Genomic DNA, 23,187 nt, shown 5'->3' with positions numbered 1-23,187 from the left:
AACTGCAAGTATTCGGTGCATTCCTTTGTCACAGGGTGGAATAAGGACTATCTTTTGCTTTTGGATAGCAGATCAAATAAAACTAGCTGTTTAAATACATCAACTTGGCATTTTTCACTATTATCTGACATTTAATAGACAAAATGATCAGTCTAGAAAGTAATCAGCTGATTAACAGAAAATAAAATTAATCATTAGTTGTATCAGTTACAAGAGAGCGCAAAACATATTTTCAGGTAGTCTAGAAACCTTTAGCAGGATGCACTGTCACCAAAAACATTTTAAATACTTTGTCTACATAGTGAGGACCTGAATTTCACTAACAGTGGTATCGTCCTTTGAGCAGTAAGTGCAAATGCAATTAATACTTTCACCATGTGAGATTTCCAGATATATATAAACAGCTTTGAAGCTTTTAAAAAATACATCTAACCAGTCTTTAAAGCATAAATCTTGATCCATGTGCAGTTCAAAATGTCTCCTTGCTCCTGACATTCACCGTTGACTCATCTGTGCTGCACCATCACCTGACACACAGTGCAGACCAGTGAGGAAGGAAGAGTGCATGAAAAAGTAGTGACCTGGGCCCCAGAGCTGATCCAGGGTCAGTGCGGAGCAGTGGCCAGTAGAGGGCATCAGACCGCCGTGTCAGCACTGGGTGGTTCCTCCTTTAAACCAGCGTGCGCTGCATCCACAGGGTGCGTTGTTGGTTGTAGTGCGCCTGTTGCAGAGTCTTCATCCAAAGCAGAATGAGTCAGACATTTTCTTGATGTGACTTGTGCCAAAGCTTCATTCATAATTTACAACAGCTATATAGAACTCCTCATGTGCAATTTTATATACAAGAATTTTATAAATTTGTATCTTAAACAAATATGTAAAACATGACGATTTGCTCTTATGATATTTCAGAACATCATCCACTTCTGTCTGTCTGTATTTTTTTTTTTTTTTACAAAGATTAACAACATTCACATACAGTGTTCTCATTTAAGAATTACTCTATTGTTTAACTAATGTTTTTTTAATTAATAATATCATTAATATTACTTTGACATTGTGAGTTATGAAACTGGACTGATGATGTAAGAAATTCAGAGAAGACAAGAATATAACCACATTTACCTTTTGGTAAAAAAAGGTACCTTTTTCCGTGTATTTTTATGAATTATGTATGTATAAAACTATGTGCATCCTCAGTCTTTGTGATCAGTGTTTTGCATTGTACATTTCCAAGTGCATACAAATTTCCTGCAGCACTGCAGTATCTTGTATTATACCGCAGCCCCTCGCTCTCCCTGCCTCACACTCCCTCTCCTATATCTCCTCTGTCACTCAACCTAACCTCTAAAGTCTTTCTAGGAAACTCTTTTTGCCTCTTTCCATTATGACAACCCGAAATTCCTTTTTCTTTTCCTCCTGTTTCTACTGTTCTGTGTCCATCACGGTTTCTGTCAAATCCCCCACAATCCTGTTAAACCTTTCCTTTTACTCTCCAACACCTCCTCTGTCCTTGGTTCATATTGTTCCAAAGCTACATTTTATTATGTTTGATCACCTCTCCCTCCACTTCATCTCACATGATCTGTGCTCTAAGCTCAGCATTAACTCTCATCCACAGCTAAATGTACAGTGTACGTGATTATGAGGAGTCAGTGTCTCTTCCCTCCCCGATGCTCCTGCTTCCTAACAGGGGGAGGCGCTCATGTGCATGTGTGTGTGATAGTGAGGGGGAGGTACAGGTGATGGAGGCATTGCCATGGGGAGAGCCTGGCCTTGGGGGTGTGAGGAGTGCGACCTGGTGAGGGTGTGCGTGGTGGGGTAGCCAGCAGACTGTGGAGGCATCTGGTAGCTCCCTGCGGAGGACGACCCAGAAGGTGGGCTGCCCTGCCCTTGGAGGCTGCTTTTGGGGGGTGCTGGTGGTGCCTGGTTGAGCTGGATGGAGATGTCACTGGAGGCTTCAGAGGTGCTGCGGCCTCGCTTCGGTTGAGGCCAGGAGGATTCTGGGTGGAGGAACTGGCCGCTGTAGTCACTGCTCTCGGACAGGCGGGGGCGGTAGAGCGCAGGGTGGGGGCGGTACATCTCTTCCTCGGCGTAGCGCTTCATAAACAGATAGACTGACATCACCCCAGCCCCCTGAGACAGTGAGTGAGAAGAGGAAGCAGGAGGAGATGAGGGGGTGATAAGATGTGACAGGGAGAGAGGCATTTAGTCGCGTAAATAAATTGAGTTCAGAGACAAATTTCAAAGACGCAGTAACAAGTGATGGCTGGGGAAATTAGATTAAAAGTGACTGAAAGGTGAGAAGTGTTAAAAGGAATGTACAAAGTAGAGAGGTGTAAGTGTGTGCTTTTGATTTAGAAAGATGAGGGTACGCTTGAAGCCCATAAAACAGATTGGAAAAGAAAGAACGGAGACAAGTGTGCGGAGAACAGATGAGGGAGGGAGGAGGTTAGTGTCCACTGCACCACATTAAGAGCAGTGCTGCTGATGATGGGAAAGCAGCAGGAGGAGAAGTGGTGGTGGGGGGTATGAGCAGAGGATTCATATGAGACATCACCACGCATGGATGCACACACGAACACACAGACTCCCACAAACCACTGATGCCTCACCATATCTACAGAAAACCAATCACCTTACCTTCCTGCACACTCAGCATGCAACACTCCAGGAAAAAAACACTCATACCATAGAAATGAAAATATATTATCTGTGTGTAACATATGTATGCACGCAGACCAAGAGCACAGGTTTCATTTCAACACTTCGGGGAACACATATTAAAGGGGGCGTCTGGAGGTCCCCCCTGAGGAAATTTGAAGCGTCAAACACTTCATTTCCTGTATGCTGGTCATTTTTAGGCATTAATTTTTGCCTTTCGCTACGCTGATCTACAACTTATAACGAATATGGACCAGGGTGCCTTAATCATCTCGTACTGAAAAAATAAAATGCACTGCCCCTTACTAAATCAATACAAGATGCAAATTGTTCAGTGTCTTTGTGCACAAAACAGTTAAGGTAAAGATGGTGTCTCCTTCACTTAGCCTTCATATACATCTATGTGACGGAGCTGCAGTCTCGACGTTTTCTTCTGTAGGCCGATGCGGAATTTAGCTTTGCCCTGGTTCCCTTATAAAAAAAAGTCTATGGGATATTTTCATTGGTTTTTGGATTATTGCAGAATATAAGATCTGTGGCAACCAGAAGTTTAGGTATATTTTGCTCAGCAAGATAATATTCTTAGGATTCTTTAAGCATAAATGCAATCACCAGAAGTAAAAAGCTAATGTTAGGCAATAAACAAACCACACCACGGCCACCACAACAAGGCTGTGAAACCGAGTTAGGCGTGATGACATTTTGTGGCCTCATTTAGCCACTTGTTAAGAACTGTCTTTTATAAGATGCGTAAAAACTTCAAAATATAGGCTACGAGTCAAGGGCGTAGGTTTACAAACATTAATGTAAGGCTATAAACAAACTGCACCACGGTCACATGACTAACTTCACCACTACGAGGCTGTAAAGCCGTGTTCGGCGTGATGACATTTTGTGGTCTCATTTAGCCACTTGTTAAGAACTGTCTTTTCTAAAATTTCAAAATATAGGCTACAAGTCAAGAGCATAGGTTTGCATATGGACAGTAGGGACATGTCCCTACCAATATTTCGGCAAACTCATTTGTATTATCCTCATACTAACCGTTCTGTACATGAAAATACAGGACAAATCATGTCCATTTATGTTATTATGTCTGATCAGAGGTGTTGTCAGTTAGTTTTGGTATTCCACCTCCAATGAAGAGCAGTGCACAGCCGCTTAAACTTTGCCTCATATAGAGAGAGTCCCAAACAGGGTTGTGTGTCTGTCAGACGGTCTGAAGGGGAAACTACCAAATCAATAGAACAAAAGTGTAATGCCCAGCAGACAAAACAGCAGGTAGATTTTCTTTCTTGAAACATTCTGGCTTTATTCTCATTAATATAAAAGTTCATTTTTGTAATATTACGACTTGATTCTCAACTTCTTAGAGAACACAGATATCTGGGACATAATTTGACCGTGCAGAAAGTTCTCAACATTAGTAAATATCTTGCTGAAACACACATGAGCTATTGAAGTCCAGGGATTTATGAATAAATTAAAATGAACTGACTTCTCATAGTGAATAGGTGTTACATGTACATTTAAAGAGGTTACTTCCCCGAACAGAAGACACAATGGAGGATGGGAAAGTGACATGTGTTGAATCAGCAGAGATAACAGAGAAACAGAGAAACTCACTGTGTTATATTCTATTGTAGCCTATTTCTATATTTTGAATTGTCACCTATGGCTTGAAATTTGTGTTTTTCTTTACAATAAATAAAGACATTTCCATCATAAACTGACGCATGAAATTTCCTGGAAGAGGGCCCCCAAACCCGCAAATGAAACCTACAGCCTCGGTACAAGCGCGTTTTTTTACTGACGTATTTTATTTTGTAGAATAAAATGTGAAAGTCTGTTAAGCTTGTGGTAACCATAGACCTTATTTCAGCCATCTCACCAAAAACCCAGTGAAAAAACCAATTGACTTGGAGATGAGGGAACTGGGAGCGGTAAAATGCAAACTCATTTCCTGGTTTTAGGACTCATTCCTGCAGCACTCTATTGCCAGGGACGATTCAGTAGTCACTTCATATTTATGGGAACATGTTCCTAATGTCCCTACCAAATTTGATGCCCTTCAGACAGACACACATTCTCTCACACTCTTTCATATATTTTTCATCACTACCACACACACACACACACACACACACACACACACACAGCCCAGACCGACCTCTTTGAGTAAGAAGGAAGAGGCAGCGAAGGCGAAGGACCAGCCATAGTGGTAGTTGAAGAACTGCTCGGGCTCTCTGGGCCGGTTCATCACCTCGTCATTAATACTGGAGATGTAGAGCACCAGACCCACCACCAGACTGAGGCCTGCACACAGCACATTAACAATGACACTGAGTCAGAGAGAGACAGAGAGACCCAGGAGGTCATTATAATCCAATAGAGACAGCTGCACCAGTGTGGCGAGAGTTTAACAGACAGAGAGAGACTGAGAGAGAGCAATGGGATGTGGAGTGACCACACCAAGCAATTAGCCTCAAAAATTCCAACTTTAATAAAGAGATGGGAGAGAGACCAGAGAGGGTGTGTATGTATCATAATGACAGATAAAGAGATAAAAAAATAATGACCTGCAGAGATGAAAAGAATGACTCATAGAAGCAAAACAATGTAGACTTTATGTAGGCAATTTTGTAGGCAATTGGATGACCTTCTGACTTGTCCTTTTGTTGTATCTTATGTCCTTAGTGTGTGTGTGTGTGTGTGTGTGTGTGTCTGCTACATGGCCAGGACTGAAACACATTTAACAAACAAAGTAAGGGCATTTCTGAGAGAAAGACATTTTGGTCGGTCCTCACATCTTCAAAGGCCTGCTTGAGGGTTAAGACTTGGTTTTAAGATTCAAGTCAGAATTAGGTTAGGCATTTAGTTGTGAAGGTTAAGATAAGGGGTTAGGGAAGGCATCATGTTAGTCAGGGTCCTCACAAAGATAGACGTACAGAACTGCGTGTGTGTGTCTACTTGTACATGCTACACAGTGAGGACCAAATATGTATTTTAGCAACAGAGTGAGGACATTTTTGCAAAATGAGGACATTTTAATCAGTCCTCACTTTTCCAAAGGCCTGTTTGAGGGTTAAGCCTTTTTTAGGGTTCAGATTAGAATAACTTTTAGGTTAGGGTTAGGTTAGGGATTTAGTTGTGATGGTTAAGGTTAAGGTAAGGGGCTAGGGAATGCATCATGTCAACGAAGGTTCTCACAAAAATACAAGAATGTGTGTGTGTGAGAGTGTGTGTGTATTGGGAAGGACTCTGAAAGTGGCTTTGTTCCTTGCCTGCAGCAACCCTGTCTCATGCAAAATCACATTTCCACACTACTAAATTGTTTTGCCAAAATTAGTTTGGAGGGAAACACAATTTCATATAGATTGTATTTGGCAGAGTTTCCAAGTGCAGGAAGTGATACTTTTTATTCAGTGTGCTGTTAGGTTTAGGAGATATAAGTACTCTAGTTAATAAGGACACAGACAAACTTTTTGCTTTATAAGTTAAAGCATTTCATTATGAAATAAATCTTGATTGCATAAATAATAACATCATTTGTGTTTATGTTGGTTCCCTATAAGCCTCGCTTTCGTTATTCAAGTCTGTCAGCCACCAGATACGATTTCAGTGGAAAATGAAGACTCGATCTAAGAAGTGTGTCAACAATTGCGCAATGAAAACAGAAAGAGGACAGTGCTTTTGTTTTCCTGGTAGCTCCTGGTAGCTCTCCCTAGTCACCAAGGAGTATCAATATGAGTTCTTTGTAAAGGAAACTCTACCCACCAAAATAAAAAGAGACTTAGAGGAAAAACAGAAAGCGATGAGGTTGTCTTTGCAACAGCGACACCAAAAACAATACTACTTTCAAACACTGGGGAAAGGAGACAGTTTAACAAAGTTAGCCATTTTCACTTTCAGCTTAATGAAACACTGGGTTTACGGTTAACTGTTAAAGTAAACTCCTCTTTTCTCGTGCTTAAAGTCATTATTGACTTTCTAATCATATAACCACGATCTTTCCCAAACCTTAACTACATGCTTTAAGTACCTAAATGTAACCCTCAAAAGAGTTTATTCATGCTTTAGTTGCTATGAGCAGATGTTGCACTGCAGGATGTGGCAAAGAAAAATGAAGGAAAATCAGAAATGTCAGTGAACATATTGCAGATACAGATATTGTGATTGTGTAGATACATTCTTTGAAGTAAAGAGACAACATTTTGATCCCAGTCAGATTCTCGTCAGGTCAAAAAAACTTAATAGTATATAAATGGAATTTCTAGGGGACAGGACTGCCTGCAGATCTGCATTCATAAGAAACTAATTTTCTTTCCTTTACTTATCCCAAGAGCAAAGTACTTTCAATGTAACATCATACTGATTAACAGCTGAGCTTGTAATTGTATAATTTGGTTCTTCTTGAAAATCACGATAAAGACATGTTTCAAAAAAAGACAGATAAAGACTGAAAGGAAGTAAAAACATGAAAGCAGATTGACACACCTTCAAGTCCATTACTAAGAAGCTACATGCAGCATACACTGTAAACTTTTCATATACCGTATGGAAAACCAGAATCAGCTTTCAACGACCGTTTTCCCCCAGAAGCAACACATACAACATTAAAACCCCCTCCTCCGAGAACACCCACACGCTCTCCACTCTGCCTCCAACATGTTAAATGCATGAGGCGCAACATATGGCCAACATTGAAGAATCAATATTCAAAGAAAGCTACATGCTGTAAATAGCAAATACGAGTATTTTTAGCTTTCGCTGCAAAATTCAAATGTACCATGAGGCTGTCGAGCAGTTATGTCCTTTGCAATGAACGGCTTGTTTAAGAGACTGTGTTGTTGGGTTAAAATTGAAAAGCATAGAAAATGCAGAAACCATGCTGCTGCCAATCCTGCACAGGAAGTACATCTCTATCTAAATAAGTAACACCAGGAAATTGTAGGAAACACACACATGCACGTGCACGCTAAGAGCAGAGGAAGGAAAAGAAAGGGTGTGCATGTGGGTGAGACAAAAGGAAGAAGACGTAGAAATAAATTATGCGTCTACGAGTACACATGCATATGCAGGATGTCTGTGGGGTAAGAATATAAAGCTCTAACCATGCTTGAACAGCTGTGGCTACATGCTGTGCTTTTTCACTATGAATTCTGTAATATCACCCAGAACATGACCCAGACTACAATATTTACCAGACCAGCGTGTCAGTGATGCCAGCAGAATATGCTCACATCAACACCACCACATCCACTGTGACTACTGAAAGACTATATTATGAATGAAGGTGTGGGCAGGAAGGAGAGTGACTGAGAGAAGGGAGAAACAGAAAAAGCAAAGAAATCTAAGAAGCTGAGTGAGCAAGAGAGGAGGGGGAGGCGGAGGGAGGAGGGGGGGAGTAGGGAAGGCAGTGTGTGGAAAGAGAGTGAGGCTCAGTGCTGCAGAGAATCTAACCGCTGAAAAGCAATTTGATACACTTGCCCCTTATTATCACCCTATTATCAAAATACCTCATAAAGTAAAACACTGCGACACTTCCAGCGCAGGCTATAAACATTACATAACCCCCGTTACATAACACCTATTATTCTGCTCCACCCTTTATCAGCAAGTCCCCGCCACGGCAAAGTCAGGAGCTGTCGCTGCGGCCCACGTTTGATGCTCCTCTGAGCTCTGCAGCGCTGCTTCCTTCTAAAACGTGTCATGTGAAACAGCCTTCAGAGAACATGAGCTCCAATTTGGCTCCTGACTGTCTTTACTACACACTGAGGATGAGAGATGGGAGCATTACAGCCACCTGCTGTTCAAGAGGGTTAACTGCACTAATGCAGGAAATGAAGCTGAAAGGCCTGTCCATGATGCTATGAGAGTATTTCAGTCTTGTCAGAGTTTTCACAATCCCTAGCTCATAATTTCTCACATAAAGCCTGTTTAATCCAAAGTAATGCAAAGTCAGAGGAGCAGGAAACTCCCACACTGAAAACTAATCATCACCTGCTCTCATGACAGCCTACACACCTGCAACACGCACCCAAAATAGAGCTGTGATGGAGTGTGTCCACGTGTGACACAGGACACACCAGGCTGCTGTAATCAATCACGCAGTGAAGGTGCGGTGACAGCAGGACATGAGTAATGGCTCCCACCTGAGAGGATGAAGAAGATGCCGGACACAAAGGCCAGGATGGTACGCTGAGGCCGGATGTGTCCGATGTTACTGATGACAAAGGCGGTGAAGACAAAGAGCAGCGACACCATCGGGAAGGGAGTGGCCGTCCGCACCATCTCTGTAGGGAGGAGAGGTCACAGTGTTAAACACAGCTGATGTAATGTGTCCTTACACTGCTGGGAAAGGTGAATGTTAATGTCTCTGGAGCTCTGAAAGTGTTAGTTAATATAATCTGAGGCAGTAGAGTCTGGAATATAAAGCCAATTATGTGGAGATGTCGTGACTTTCATCTTTTAAATGGTGAGATGGGAAAATTTCTTCCTTTCTTATAATGGTTTACATTTCACAGGGTATGGACATATCTCAGATTTAGTGTTTCCAGTGAAACATCTTGTTGCTTTTTAACTAAACAGAGTTAAGGTGTCAGGATGTTACAACAGAACACAGCTACATGGTTGTAAACCTGTGAGATCACAGAGAAACATCATCTTTACACTAATTGTTTAATCCAAGGCCGTAGCCATGGAGTCAGCACCGGGGGTCAGGAGTCGTGTGCTAATACTTGAGTATTACTTTTTGGAAACGTATTACTTGGACTCCAGCTTATTTGAAAGACAAATTTCGTCTTCTTGACTCCACTACATTTTTACAAAGGCTGTCCTTACACTTGCTTTGAAGTCTGCGGATGATTTTTATTATTTTTTTTAAATACAGAAGTCTATAAACTGTGTTCATGCAGTTCTGTGCTACTCAGATTGGTCAGCTCATCGGTAGAGAGAGGTAGAAAGGAGAGGTCATCAGTGATTGTATGACGTTTTTCTGTAGGCCGACATGAAAGTTAACATCGCACTGGTTCCCTTGTCAAACAGCCTATGGGATTTTTCCATTGGATTTTTGATTACTGACAAAAATAAGCTCTGTGGGAAACAAAAGTTTATGATACTTGCAATTTTTGATCAGCAAGATAATCTTCACAATTGAACATCAATTTCATGATCATTGAAGCCTACATGCAATTGCCAGAAGTAAAAAGCTAATGTTAAGCTATAAACAAACTACACTACGGTGGCAAGACCTAACGTCACCATCATAACAACACTGTGAAGCCACGTTTGGTACAGCTCGGTGTGATGACATTCTGTAGTCTCATTTATCCACTTGTAAGCAACTGCCTTTTTTAAGACACACAGAAGCTTCAAAGTTCATGAGTGGGGTATCACCAGACATATTTTATGTTGTAGAACAAAATGTGAAAGTCTCTTACGCTTGTGTGAACCACAGACCTTAATTCAGGCACCTAACCCAAAACCCATTCATAAAACAGTCGTAAAATGCCAGCTCATTTCTGGGTTATAGTCAAGGAAAATATAAAGTTACATATATATTTCATACCTCTCTAGCCTCCTGGGGCACTTGGTTTGGTTTTGCGGTATTACTATGGTTACCGCAGCAGATGTAGATAAAGATTGCCCACCAGATCACTCGTGGTCACACCTCAAGTCCATGTTGGAAGTTTCTGAGATGCTCTGTTTACCATGCACAAATGTCATCACGGCCTACAAGAATTCACCATTTACGTTTACTTCAACCAGGTATTTCTGTTAAAGCCATATTTTTGTTTATGAAGATGATCTTTTCTGAATCACGTCAGTGTAGTTCATCTGATTACTGTTAGAGAACAGAGGCTGAAACTGACTGATGACCATTTTCATCGATTAATCTGACAAATATTTTCTTGATTATTATAAAATCAGTGTCAAAATGTCCACCACAGTTCCAAGAGTCAGAGGTGACATCTTCAAAAAGCCAAAAATACAAAATGTTCAGTTTACAGTAGGGCTGCACAATATCGTGTTTTTTGTTTTTGTTTTTGTTTATTTTTTTATATTTCACTGTGATGTCAATTTCACAAAAGACTGGGAGATTGTCCTCAGGGATTTTTTCTTTTTTTAATTAGTTGAGAAAGAGTATCGGTAGAAAACTGCACTATAAAATGTAACAATGATTTTTTTTTCCTTTGGTATTTTTAGTGTTTAATTTAATGTTCTAAATAATAATATATGCAATATATAATAATATATGAATAAAAGGAAATAATTTCCTTTTATTTTTTTAATTCAAAAAAGTGATTTGTTGTATTTTAGCACTATACTGAAAGCATTAGAAAGATAGAACACTTGATTATTATTATCTATTGATCACAAATATACTATTGTTATCACGATATTCAATGTTACTTCATATCACACATTTTCCTCATACCATGCAGCCTTAGTTTACAGTGATATAAACATGAAAAAGCAACAAATTCTCACAGTCAAGAAGCTGCAACAAGAAAATTTTGTAAATTTTCCTTTAAAAAAATGACTGTATATCAGTGATTCTCAACCAGGGGTCCTTCAGGGAGTTCCAGGTGGAGCTTCCAAAAATGGGGAATAATTTATTTTTCACTATTCAATTCACTATAGAACTGAGCCCAATGTGAATAAGAGTCATAAAAGTGATCATAGATTTCACTTCCTCCACAATTAACTCCTCAACTGTGGTTGATAACTGTAGAATTCTGGTCTTAATCATATCTATCAACTCAGACCTTTTCAGATGGAGGTCCCTGAAGCAAAATCTTATCGAATGGGGGACCTTGACCTAATGTGTGGCAATTTAGGGGTCCTTGACAAGAAAAAAAGTTGGGAACCACTGCTGTAAATCAATAATCAGTTTTCTCGTTATCCAGTAATAGATGCAGCTCTAATGATCTGTTCAAACTTCAGTACCCTCGATCAATCAGCAGGGGGACTCTGCAGAGCCTCTCATACAGCAGATAACTGTGTAATGTCACCGGGCTGTTGCATGTTTTACTCACTGAGGATGTTTGCAGTGTTTTCGGTGGTGATCTCTATCTCGGGTTCAGTGAAGTACTCGGATGCAACACATCTCCCGTTTTCTGTTCCTGAGAGAAAACGCATCAAACAAAACAAGGAACAAGTTGGGCTCTGCTTTTAGGATCAAAGTCAGTGTTGCATGAGGAAACAAAACAAATCCAAAAAAAAAGAGAAAAAAAAAAGAAAAGCATGTGGGTCTCTGCAGTGCTGCTCACAGGTAACGATCATGTTTTGTGACAGCTATGACTCTGGAGGCCAGAAGCTCTCCTCTCTCTTTTCTCTCCTCACTGCTCTCACACTCTGCTGGTTTCTGTGTGTTTGTCGCTGCTGTGATGATGTGGACATATGCACACACACACAGCAGCACTGTTTGAATGGTGTGTGCGTGTGTGTGTGTGTGTGTGTGTGTGTGTGTGTGTGTGTTTTAAAGTCAGCCTTTTAATTTCTGAATGTGAATATTCAAACATGTTTTCGTATCTGCCTACCCGCCACGAAGCAAACTCTCCACAGGCCTGAATGCAGCGCCATCTTCACCTCCATGCTCTGGTTCTGCTGCAGGATGATGCCCTCCACCATGATCAGCCAGTAGTCTGTGGACACGGCCACCCCCACCAGCAGCAGCCCGCAGGCTCCGAACACTGTGGACAGGATGGTCAACGCACGGCTGCTGCACGAACTCATCTGGAGGGCAGAACGAGGGAGGGAAGGGTGTTAGAGGAGAGGAAGAATTACATGTCAAAACTGCATAACACAAATGTAGGTAAATGTTGATGGGATCGTGGAGGGAGGTCGTTAGGAGCAGGGGGACACACCGAGACAGACGTGACGTGCACACATGCAAACAGCTACTGGCCATCTTCCTGTCTGGCCTTGTTACAGCTAAAGATGAGTTAGCGACACATCCGGTGGTGACCAATCCTGTTAAAGGTCAGCGAGGAGTCAACGCAACAGATGAAGATTTCACGGCGAAACACTGAACTTAAGCCAGGACTTAAAAAACTGAGCGACAGAAACACACACACAGATCAGGACAGGGAGGAGAGGTCCTGTGTGACTCACACATGGTCTTTCTGTGACTTAGTTCTGGTTGACTGGGGAAGACTTCACTGCAAATTCTTTGAGCACACTGTCTGTATGCATTTGTGAGTTTTCATGTGTGTTATTGTTCAGCCACTAGCCTGAGCTTAATCTGGACCGCTGTTCAGTATCATCGGCTTGACAAGTCATGGAGAATGTGGAGAACACAGAGTGGGTTTGTGTTTACTATAATCACCCTCATTTTGTTGAGTTATTCAGCACATTATGCGTTACACTGGGAGGATCATTACCGTGATGCAGCTGACCTCGTATCTTCATTATTCAGACTTTGTTTTTGCATTTCTCTTTTATTCTAATTTACACTTTAGTTTAGTTAATTTATCCAGGTCTATACACCTGGTGGTCATTTATTTGGGAGTACTAACAGCACCACCTTTAATTGATAGATTTTTTTAATAGCACATAAAAAAGGAACATTAACAAACTAGGATTACCGTGATTTTATGCCTCTGTGAGCCGGTCAACTTACATTTTACAACCATGTCTGATCAGACTCATATGACAGTTAATGATGCTTCAAATGTGGATGTTGCTGCACAGAAGCTACATATTCTAAAACATGAAGGCTTCACACACATCTCAACCCAGCACAGTTTCAAGATGGACACCCAAGAACATTATGATGTCACAGTAAAGTTGACCTTGGATATTAACATGTCATCATTTCATTATTTTATCCTATTAGACATTTGTGTGAAGTTTTGTCATAATTATGTTATGGCCAAAAATTGGGTTCTGTGAGGTCACAGTGACCTTTGACCACCAAAATCTTATCAGTTGATCCTTAAGTTCAAGGGGACGTTTGTGCCAAATTTGTAGAATTCCCCTCAAGGTGTTCTTGAAATAACTCGTTTCAGAGAGACTGATAACCCTAAAACGTAATGTCTCCAGCCATGGCGTTTGCCAGTGGTGATGAATAAAAACAAGTAGCTATAAATAATAACAGAATATGCAATGGCTTAACACAGGTATCCCTTAATTTTGAGTTGAGCTGTCATGGAAAAGAAACGTAAGCTGAATATAATTTTTAATATGTTAGTAAGTCATTATTCTTACACAAAAAGTCATACTGATAAGAAAAGTAATTTGAACCTAAATAATTAGAAACAGATCAAAACAAGTGACTCACAAGAAAATTAGCAAAGACTGTACATAACCTAAACACAAGTTCTAGTATTTTCTAAGAAATTATTTTATTTATGAAATACTGACCTGGGAGCTGATATTCACTTTTCCTTATTATAGGTCCTAAATATTTTACAGAAAATTGACTTAGGTGGGTTTTAAAAAGGGGAATGTGACCGTGACATCAGTTTGATAAGAGTGAAGATCAGAGTTGAAATTGCGGTAAGCTCTCGAGTTCATGGACAGCTTTGTAAACAAATTCACAGATTTGTAATCTATGAATGCAGGGGTCGGCAACCTTGCCGATCAAGAGAGCCATCCATCCATTTTCTAACTGCTTATCCTCTTGAGGGTCGCGGGGGGGCTGGAGCCTATCCCAGCTGACACTGGGTGAGAGGCAGGGTACACCCTGGACAGGTCACCAGACTATCACAGGGCTGACACATAGAGACAGACAACCACTCACACTCACATTCACACCTACGGACAATTTAGAGTCACCAATTAACCTGCATGTCTTTGGACTGTGGGAGGAAGCCGGAGTACCCGGAGAAAACCCACGCTGACACGGGGGAGAATATGCAAACTCCACACAGAGGGCTCCCACACCTGGGATTGCACCGGGAACCCTCTTTCAAGAGAGCCATTTTTGGCCAAAAAAATCAATCATTGGAATGTTTAACTACAAGGTGACTAATCTGCAGTGGCTTGTTTATAATAATTTGGCACTTTCATTTTGCAGCATTCACAGAGTAAGCAAACAAATCTGTCCACACACACTATTAAATTCTCTATTTTCCTCCAAGACTTTTTGAATTTGGAATCCATAGCTAGTCTGGTTAGGAAAAAATTAGCAAAATATAGAATTTGAAAATTAAAATGTTAAAAAAAAAAGAGTTGTTAATTTACATATAGTTTTTTGTCAAAGCCACAGGGAGCCACTGGAGAAGGGCTAAAGAGCTGCATGTGGCTCCAGAGCCTCAGGTTGCTTATCCCTGTATTAATGTCATAAATGGATACGATTTTCAGTTCATGAAACAGTGAGACAGAAACCAAAAAACTGAAAAACTGAAAAAAGAAAACTGAAACGAGAAAATGTGGCATCTCTAATGTTTTGTTTCCGGGAAGGAAAGAGTGGCTTGATAGGAGGGGACAAATATTCTGGCCCATACAATATTACAGTAAGAAAAATATAGATATATTCTGCTACAATAAAGTGTAAGGAAACTTCAGTGGTTTATTGTAGTACCTTTTTCATAGATAATGCCAATATTTTTCGTATTTTTATTTATCTATATATGTCAATATGTTGCATCCAAATGAGCAAGAACACCATAACACCTTTCAGCAGGAGCTTGGTCTATTTTTTTGCTGGTGCATGTGTGCTGTGAGCATCACATTGACTGTGCAGGCCATTAAAGTCCACCTCAGTCACTTTAAATGAGATGTGACATTGTAATAACTATCTGGAAGAGCCCAATTATGGGCACGAAGCGATGCACCTGCTCTACAACAACGAGTAAACACACACTGACACTCAATCCTCAGTCATTCAAAACTGCAACAGCCGCCCTGATGTGCACCGAGAAAACTTATCCGACATCATTACACACATACACACACACAGTGCTGTTTGCAGCCTGAACTGTCGACCAGAGGCAGAAGGGAGCTTTTACACCAAACGTCTGACCCTTACTGTCACAAAATAATTGATATTAGCTGTAACAGGAAATATTTTTCACTCCTCTCCTGTGCGGTGTACTCGAGCTTCACACTCTCGCTCCTGCACTCAGTGACAGGAGTGAAATCAGGCATGTTCTTCTGCTGATGTAACACAGCTGCTGCTTCAAGGTTTCTGGAGATGTGTGTTTGAGGTTTTACCTTCGCACATCGCTGTCGTGCTGAGCTGTTATCTGCATACTTGTGTCCGGCCTGTTTGAGTGTTATTAATGAAATGTTCACAGTGCTGCAGCTCACCAGATGCTTTGGTGTCAGTCTCAGTCATATGGTGCACAAAAAGCCAAATTATTATATACCTAACAAACACTGAACTTCTGTGTCACTGTCTTTGGAGTGAACTATTTGCATACTAATGTACAGTAAAATACATCATGTTTAGTCTGACTAATTAATTCAACACTGACCATTTATCAGGCACTTAAGAGACGGCTTTGAGGACAGGAAATGAATGCCCAATTATTAACTTGAACATGAGAAGCACTTTATTCTTCTTCTGCTCTTTCTTTGTATGACAAACCTTTGAGTCTTTAAAGAGCAGAATTCTGACAGAGACAGTCACTCTGCTGGGGAATAAACTCTTAAAGATTAAGCCTGGCCTCATCTTATCTCGACAGCCATTGTGCGAGACGTGACCACTATAGAAGTTGCTTTAGTTTCTGTGCAGCACCGGGGATGAATAGAGCTTCTTTTGTGAGCATGGCGTGTGTGTAAGAACAGAGCTGGCTGCTGGTAAAGGGTACGCATCAGAGAAATCCTCTGAAAAATGACAAGTTAGGCCGTGTCGAGGCTGAAAGAAGCACAGAGAGAGTTACTAACAGGACAGACAGATGTGAGGGGGACAAGCATGGGCTGCGAACAATCCAGTCGCACAAACACGATGGATTAAAGATGGAAAAACAGGGGGAAAGGTAAAAGATTTTCAGACACAAGGGCACAACTTAAGATTTGTGGGAATTCTTAAAGAAGCAGTGTGTAAGATTTAAGGGGATTTGGTGGCATCTGGAGGTGAGGCTTGCAGATTGCAACCAGCTGAAACTTTCCCTGGTTAGGATTCCTTCAGTGTTAACTGGTCAGGAGGTTTTTACTGGGAGCCACATTATCTGCAGAGGTTTCTTCCTCTCAAAAACAAACGGACATGGTGATTTAAAAATGGTGACATCACTGAAAAAGGCAGTTTCACATTACAAGTCGGTGTTTCTCTGATGCTGTTCAGCACGTCACATTCGGGCCACTAGCCCAGGCCTGGAGATAGCCACCCACGCTCTTATCTCCTCCCATTTGGACTACTGTAGACCTCCTAACTCTTCATTCCACACCAAGGTCCCTCAGGTCAGCTGACCCGGGGCTCCTGGGTGTTACATGCTCCAGATTCGAGCTCAAGGGTGATCATGCCTTTGCTGTGTCTGCCCCCAAAGCGTTGAACAGCATCCCCCCCTTCGAATCAGATCTGCCCCCACCATTGACTCATTTAAGTCCAGGCTCAAAACCTACTTTTACTCATTAGTGTTTGAGTCCCCCTGGTGAAGCTTTCTCTGACACGTGAATACGTGCATATTAGTGCCTGACAGTTATGTTGCCTCTCGTGTGTTCCTTTTGTACAGCACTTTGGTCAGTGTGAGTTGTTTTTAAGTATGCTTTATGAATACATTTGAGTTGAGCCCAGCACATGCTAATGTGTGCTCAAATGTTTTCTCAGATAACTTAAGATCCAGACGTTCAGGAGGTTTTAACCGAGCGCTAGGTATCCTTCTGCATCTCTTGTTCACGTTCCAGGACACCTCTACCAAACTGACCAGGTGATTAAAGCCGGTGAAAATACTAATAAAGTAGTTTCACTTTACAAATCAGTGTTTCACCTTTGCTGTTGTACTTGTCGCAGATGGGCAGCTAGCCCAGCACCTGTTAATGTGTGTGTGTGCGCCTATTTTCTCTTATAACCTAAGATCCAGATGTTCAGAAGGTTTTTACCGTGAGCCCAATTATTATGTAGATGTGAAACACCACTAACAAAGCATTTACATAATGTGACAACTTGGGATGAGTAATTGTTGGGAAGAAACCTCTGTGGATAATTTGGCTCCCAGCAAAAACCACCTGAACGTCTGGATCCTAAGTTATCAGGTCCTCGTCTACAGAGATTGCCATGTTTTACAGTAGTCAAGAGTGGAAAAACCAAACACTGGCTCTAGATAGCATTTTCGCACCGGCCACCATAGTTAGCAGCCTGATTTTATTCACGTGAAACTGTTTTGTTCCGTTTTTTTTACTGGTTTAAATCTGTCAGTTTATTTTGGATAGAAAGAGACCTCTGCAGATAATTCGGCTCCCAGTAAAAACCTCCTGAACGTCTGGATCAGAAATAAGCAAGCACACATTAGCAGGTGAGCTAGTGACCCATCTCCGACATACCAAACAGCATCGGAGAAACACTGATTTGTGAAGTGAAACTGCTTCATTCAGTGTTTTAACCAGTTTAAATACCTTTCCATTTCTTCTGGAGAAGAAGACACCTCTATGGTTAAGTGCTCAGTATCCTACATCTGCTGTTGACATTCCAGGACGTCTCTACCAATGCTGGGATGTCAGAAAAACATAAAAGCACCAGGCTCCCGGGTGAAAGTCCGGGGTTTGTTGAGTCAGGTGTCTGATGGTGAAATCCCTGACAAAGCCGCAGTATTTGACGACTTCAGAATGAGAACTGGCTGAACACACAGACCAGGTTTTATGTTTAAAAAAATCTGTGTTTTTCCAACGCTCAAGTGTTGCTAACTACGGTGGCCTACGCAAAATCACAAATGGCCATATCTAGAGCCAGTGTTTGGTTTGTCCATTCTGGGTTACTGTAGAAACATGGCAGTGCAACATGGCAAACTCTGTGGATGAGACCCTGCTCTCTATGTAGATAAAAACAGCTCATACTGAGGTAACGAAAATCCAAAGATTCCTACTTTCAGGTGATTATACACTAGAAAAAACATACTTATTATATTATATTATAGTTCTGCTAATACATCCCCCTAAATCCCACACACTGGACCTTTTCACACCAAAGTTTCTTTAATTTTCATTCTTTAATCAGAGGTGGTGGATCTTACAACAGGCCCAGCAGTTGCCATCGCTGCTGTTGACACTCAGTGGACAAGAGTATGAGCCAGTGTGATATAAAGATTTCGAGGAACATCTCCACAAAAATCAAAAACAACTCACTGAAATGACAGATGAAATAACTGAAGGCAAGTTATATAGAGGAGCAGAGAGGAGCAGAGAGGAGAGGAGATGAACAGTCACACCTTCCAGCGGTTGGAGGACATGCCAGAGTGTTCAGGAATGAGTGAGAATCAATTGGAGTTGCAACCCAGCAGAAATGAGTGGATGTGCCTGAGTGGCTCTTCCAGACTCGTTCAGCACCGCGGACAGCACCCTCATCCCTCTCTCATAGACTGCATGAAATCATCCTGCTGGTTCATAATGGATTTGGACACAAAAAACGAAGGGAACAAATTCACCTCTTCACCGCCCATGTATTGAGCTCACATCATCTCCCCCCTTTTGGAGAAACAAGAACAGGCATTGTGGATTTGGGATTGAGATTGAGTGAAAAAAAAATCCCTGTTAGATTTGTGATAACAATCCCATTTTAGCGCTGTGAGACAGGCCCCTCAGCTCCATCACCCAGAAAGTAATGAGCCGCTTGAATTGGTTAGATAGGAGCCACAAGGGGGACAAAAGGTTTAATTCTCTCTAATCTGTCACAATCTGCAGACTGACATCACCTCTAAGACTCACAGGAAGGAAAGAGAAAGAGGGAGTGATGGGTAGGGAGAGGAGATGTGCTGAAGGAGAGAGGAGAGAGGAGAGGAGGGAGTGTTTGAGGCAGGAACAGCGCGGGTACATGTAGCAGATATAGGTTAACACAGGGAAAGACCTTGGCCCAAAAAATGGAAGGAGTACCCAACATGGACGCGCACCACGGGGATGCGCCTACACCTGTGTTAAACTAACCAACCTTGACTGTGCAGCGTCTCCAAAATCAGCCCGAGAGGAGGACGGAGTCACTGAGTGGAGCATAAATGACTTCATAAACGTACATATCGTGACTCAATGGGTGGGTTTGCTCATGATGTCTCAGAGCTGCGCGGCCACACTCCGAAACTCGCACCATTTTCACGCAGATCATTATTCTCTGTAAACTGCACGCGTGCAAAGCGGGATGTGGATCCCGGCACAGGGCTGACTGAGGCACTGATGTGCGCATAGGATTGTTTAGAAACCCCCCTCCTCCTCATCCTCCTCCTCTTTTACTGTCACACACACTCACACGCGGAGTTTGGAGATGATAAACACAGAGCAGGGAACATGTGAGCCACTCACACACACGCACACACACATTTGGGTGAGATGAAGAGCTGCTCCAGGTACCATTAAAGAGTGATACCTCCAGTAAAAGATGAGCGGCTGTCTCCACGCTACACGTTATGAACGCTGCGCTTCTCACAGCTGTCATCACACACACACACACACACACACACACACATATATTTTATAAATGTCTGACTCAGGTTTGGGAAAAGACGTCATCGTCACAACTACTGCCAAGACACACACAACTGTAGTTATTTTAATAAAGGGGATAAAATGTACTCACCCTGCCACGAGAGTCGTGCGCACACGTCAGTAGCCAAGAAACCTCACACCAGGGAGGCTTGGTGGATGTTGGTCCTCCTCTTTTTCCTCCTTCTTCTTCCCTCTCTCTCTCTCTCTCTCTCTCCGTGTTCTGTGTGTTTTCCCTTAAGCCCCCTTACCCATCCTCTAAATCCCTCACTCTCTCTTTCACTCAATCTGTCCCAGGCACTGCGGTGGATTGGTTCAGCAAGCTACTTTGGCTACAGAAGAGACATAGCGGAGCAGGAGGGAGAGGAGTGCTGGAGAGGGAGGGAGATAGTGAGTGTGAGAGAGGGGAGGAGGAAGGGAGGGAGGGAGGGAGGTCATGTTAAAATACAATTTCTCATCTTATGTGTCCTTTTTTTTAATAATGTTTCTATGTGTATGCAGTAATACAGTTGTTGCATAATGTGCAGTGCATGCTTGGTGTAAAATGTGCTGTTACACTGCAGTATAAAGTGCAAGCACATTTTTTATCATCTATTTTAATGGTTTTATTATTATATTTTTTTATAACTTTTCCCCCTCGTGTCCATTTACTCCCTGATTTAGGATCAGACATGTTGCCAAGTAGCTTTGCACTTAACAAGGAATTTGACTTGATGATGGGTTGGGGCATACCATTTAAACACAGTGCCAAAAAATAAATAAATAAAAAATAATAGAATGCTTTAAGAATTTTTTTTTTTTATAAAAATATAAATATATATTTATTCATTAAAAAATATGTAAAATAATGTGTAGTTGCCCCCTTTTTTCTGCATTTTCATGGTTCACTTCTAGTATAATTTTACATACCTTTTGGCTCTTCTTTGCAGTAGTCTTACTTTGTGTTTTATATTGCTTGTTTTAGAGCTGCACATTTTCATTTTGTATTTTTGTTCTGTGTTATCTGTCTGTAACTTATGTTGCTGCCTGTCTTGGCCGGGGCACTACTGAAAAATGGTATTTAAAAAAAATATTTTTTTCTGGTTAAATAAATAAATAAAATTAATATAATCCTCCTCCTGTGATACCATTTTTTTTTTTGGGGGGGGGGGGGGGGGGTTCCCTTATCCGCTGTGAGGGTCCAAAGGACAGAGGGATGTCGTATGCTGTAAAGCCCACTGAGGCAAATTGTGATTTGTGATATTGGGCTTTATAAATAAAATTGAATTGAATGTTATTAATCTAACTGTTTTACAAAAGTTGTGCAGTTATTGTCTGGGGGATGTAAAAGTTCGTAGTGTAATACAGGTACAGGAATATGTATAAGAGGGGTAACAGTGATGATGGCCAGGTGTTACACTCACATTTGTATATGTTGTCTTATTATCAGCATGTCAGTCATGTGTCAAACACAATATTGCACTAACTTGTAGGTACACCTTTTAAATTGTTTTCTAATATCATATTGCAATGCTGTACTTACTTGAGCATGCTCATAAAGCAAAATTTCACTTCAGTGAATTCACAAACATGACACAGATTTACAGAGTTAAATATCAAATAGAAAACATAGTGGTTCACCTGCCCTGTGTCGTAGCTGTATCTCATTCAAGATCTGGTCACACATTCATTTCAAACCACATCATGAGTGCAGATGAATAAGCTGCACAGCTATTGTAGTAACCTCTATCTCCCTCTCCTCCTCTTCCTCTTGCCCCCTCCTCCTTTGTCTCCCATGGTCCATGTCCCTTGGTCTATTTTTAGCTGGCTGGTGGAGGAATCCTATATTTTTAGTAACGATATCAATAGTCTACAGCACACTCTGACCTCAGGGCAGGACAGAGGAGGAGGAGGAGGAAGAGGAGGGGTGGGTAGGAATGAGAGATTAAGAGAAGATAGAAAGAGAACAGAAAGAGACAGAGAGGTAGAGACAGAGGAAGAGGAGGCAGCAGCGGTGAAGAAGAGGGATGATATCATGTCAAAGTGACAGTGAATGATGGTGTGCACACACGAGTCCGACCGGAGAGCGCAGGAGGTTCAGTTACACGAAGGCAGATACTGTCAAGGTTGGAGTAAAGGTTGTGGTGGAGGAGTTTAAAATTAGGCAGTCGACATCAGGAGCACATCAAACTGAGGAAGATTTATCTTCCCAGAAAGCTGCCAGCACACATTTTCTTTAAAATACTCAAGTGTGAAATTCCTTCACCACTATATTACAGGTCAGACACACATCACACACTATTAAAGAGCTGCGTGTGCCACTACAAAAAAGTCTACATTAATTATTTTCATCACAGGAATCAGACATAATACATATAAAAAATAAAAGCCACATTTCCTGACACGATTTGTGACATTTTTATGGGGTTATAGCCACACATCATTTCATTTTGAAAATTGGCATGCAATGTTTTGATATCTGTCAAATCAAATGTGAGGACACTTCCTTAACACCATTATTAGAGCGTAAAACAGGTCACACTGGTGATGCAGAGGCCGGGACAAGATAAGACATGATACTGGTATCAAGAGACAACATTTGGGGGGGTGTATCAAAGAGATAACAGCAACAACAGTGATTTCTGACATTATGATTTACAGAGAATGACATAAACAGTGCATCGAAGCATTTACAGTGCAGCGCTGACAGAAGAGACCAACAGAGAGGAAGAGAGATGAAGGACAGATAGAGAGGAAGAGACGGAGGCAGAGAGGGAGATGGGAAGTTGATGAGATTTTAATGTGAAGGTCAACTTGTTATAACTCAGATCTCTATGGGGATATTAGTCCCATCATGATGCTGGAGGGGCTGGAAGAGGGGGCGGGGCTGAAGGGTGGAGGAGGTGGGAGCGTGAGGCTGCTTCAGAGGAGAAAGAGGAGGAGGAGGGAGTGAAAGTGAGATGCCTGAGA

General features: G+C 41.6%; 1 protein-coding gene across 1 annotated transcript; it reads right to left on the bottom strand.

Moving 5' to 3' along the window:
• Positions 1-27: 27 nt before the first annotated feature.
• Positions 28-20,575, bottom strand: cacng7b (calcium channel, voltage-dependent, gamma subunit 7b). The gene is made up of 6 exons (XM_033640086.2): positions 20,333-20,575; positions 12,210-12,405; positions 11,706-11,792; positions 8,820-8,960; positions 4,835-4,980; positions 28-2,136 (listed from the first exon to the last, which is right to left on the bottom strand). The coding sequence occupies exons 2-6, from the start codon at positions 12,403-12,405 to the stop codon at positions 1,687-1,689; spliced, it is 1,020 nt and encodes a 339-aa protein (XP_033495977.1). The 5' UTR covers positions 20,333-20,575; the 3' UTR covers positions 28-1,686.
• Positions 20,576-23,187: the final 2,612 nt, after the last annotated feature.

Source organism: Epinephelus lanceolatus, chromosome 10, assembly GCF_041903045.1.
Source record: "Epinephelus lanceolatus isolate andai-2023 chromosome 10, ASM4190304v1, whole genome shotgun sequence".
In the NCBI taxonomy this organism is placed as follows: domain Eukaryota; kingdom Metazoa; phylum Chordata; class Actinopteri; order Perciformes; family Serranidae; genus Epinephelus; species Epinephelus lanceolatus.
Note: the sequence above shows the minus strand (reverse complement) of the source record. Positions and strands in the feature narration are given on the sequence as shown.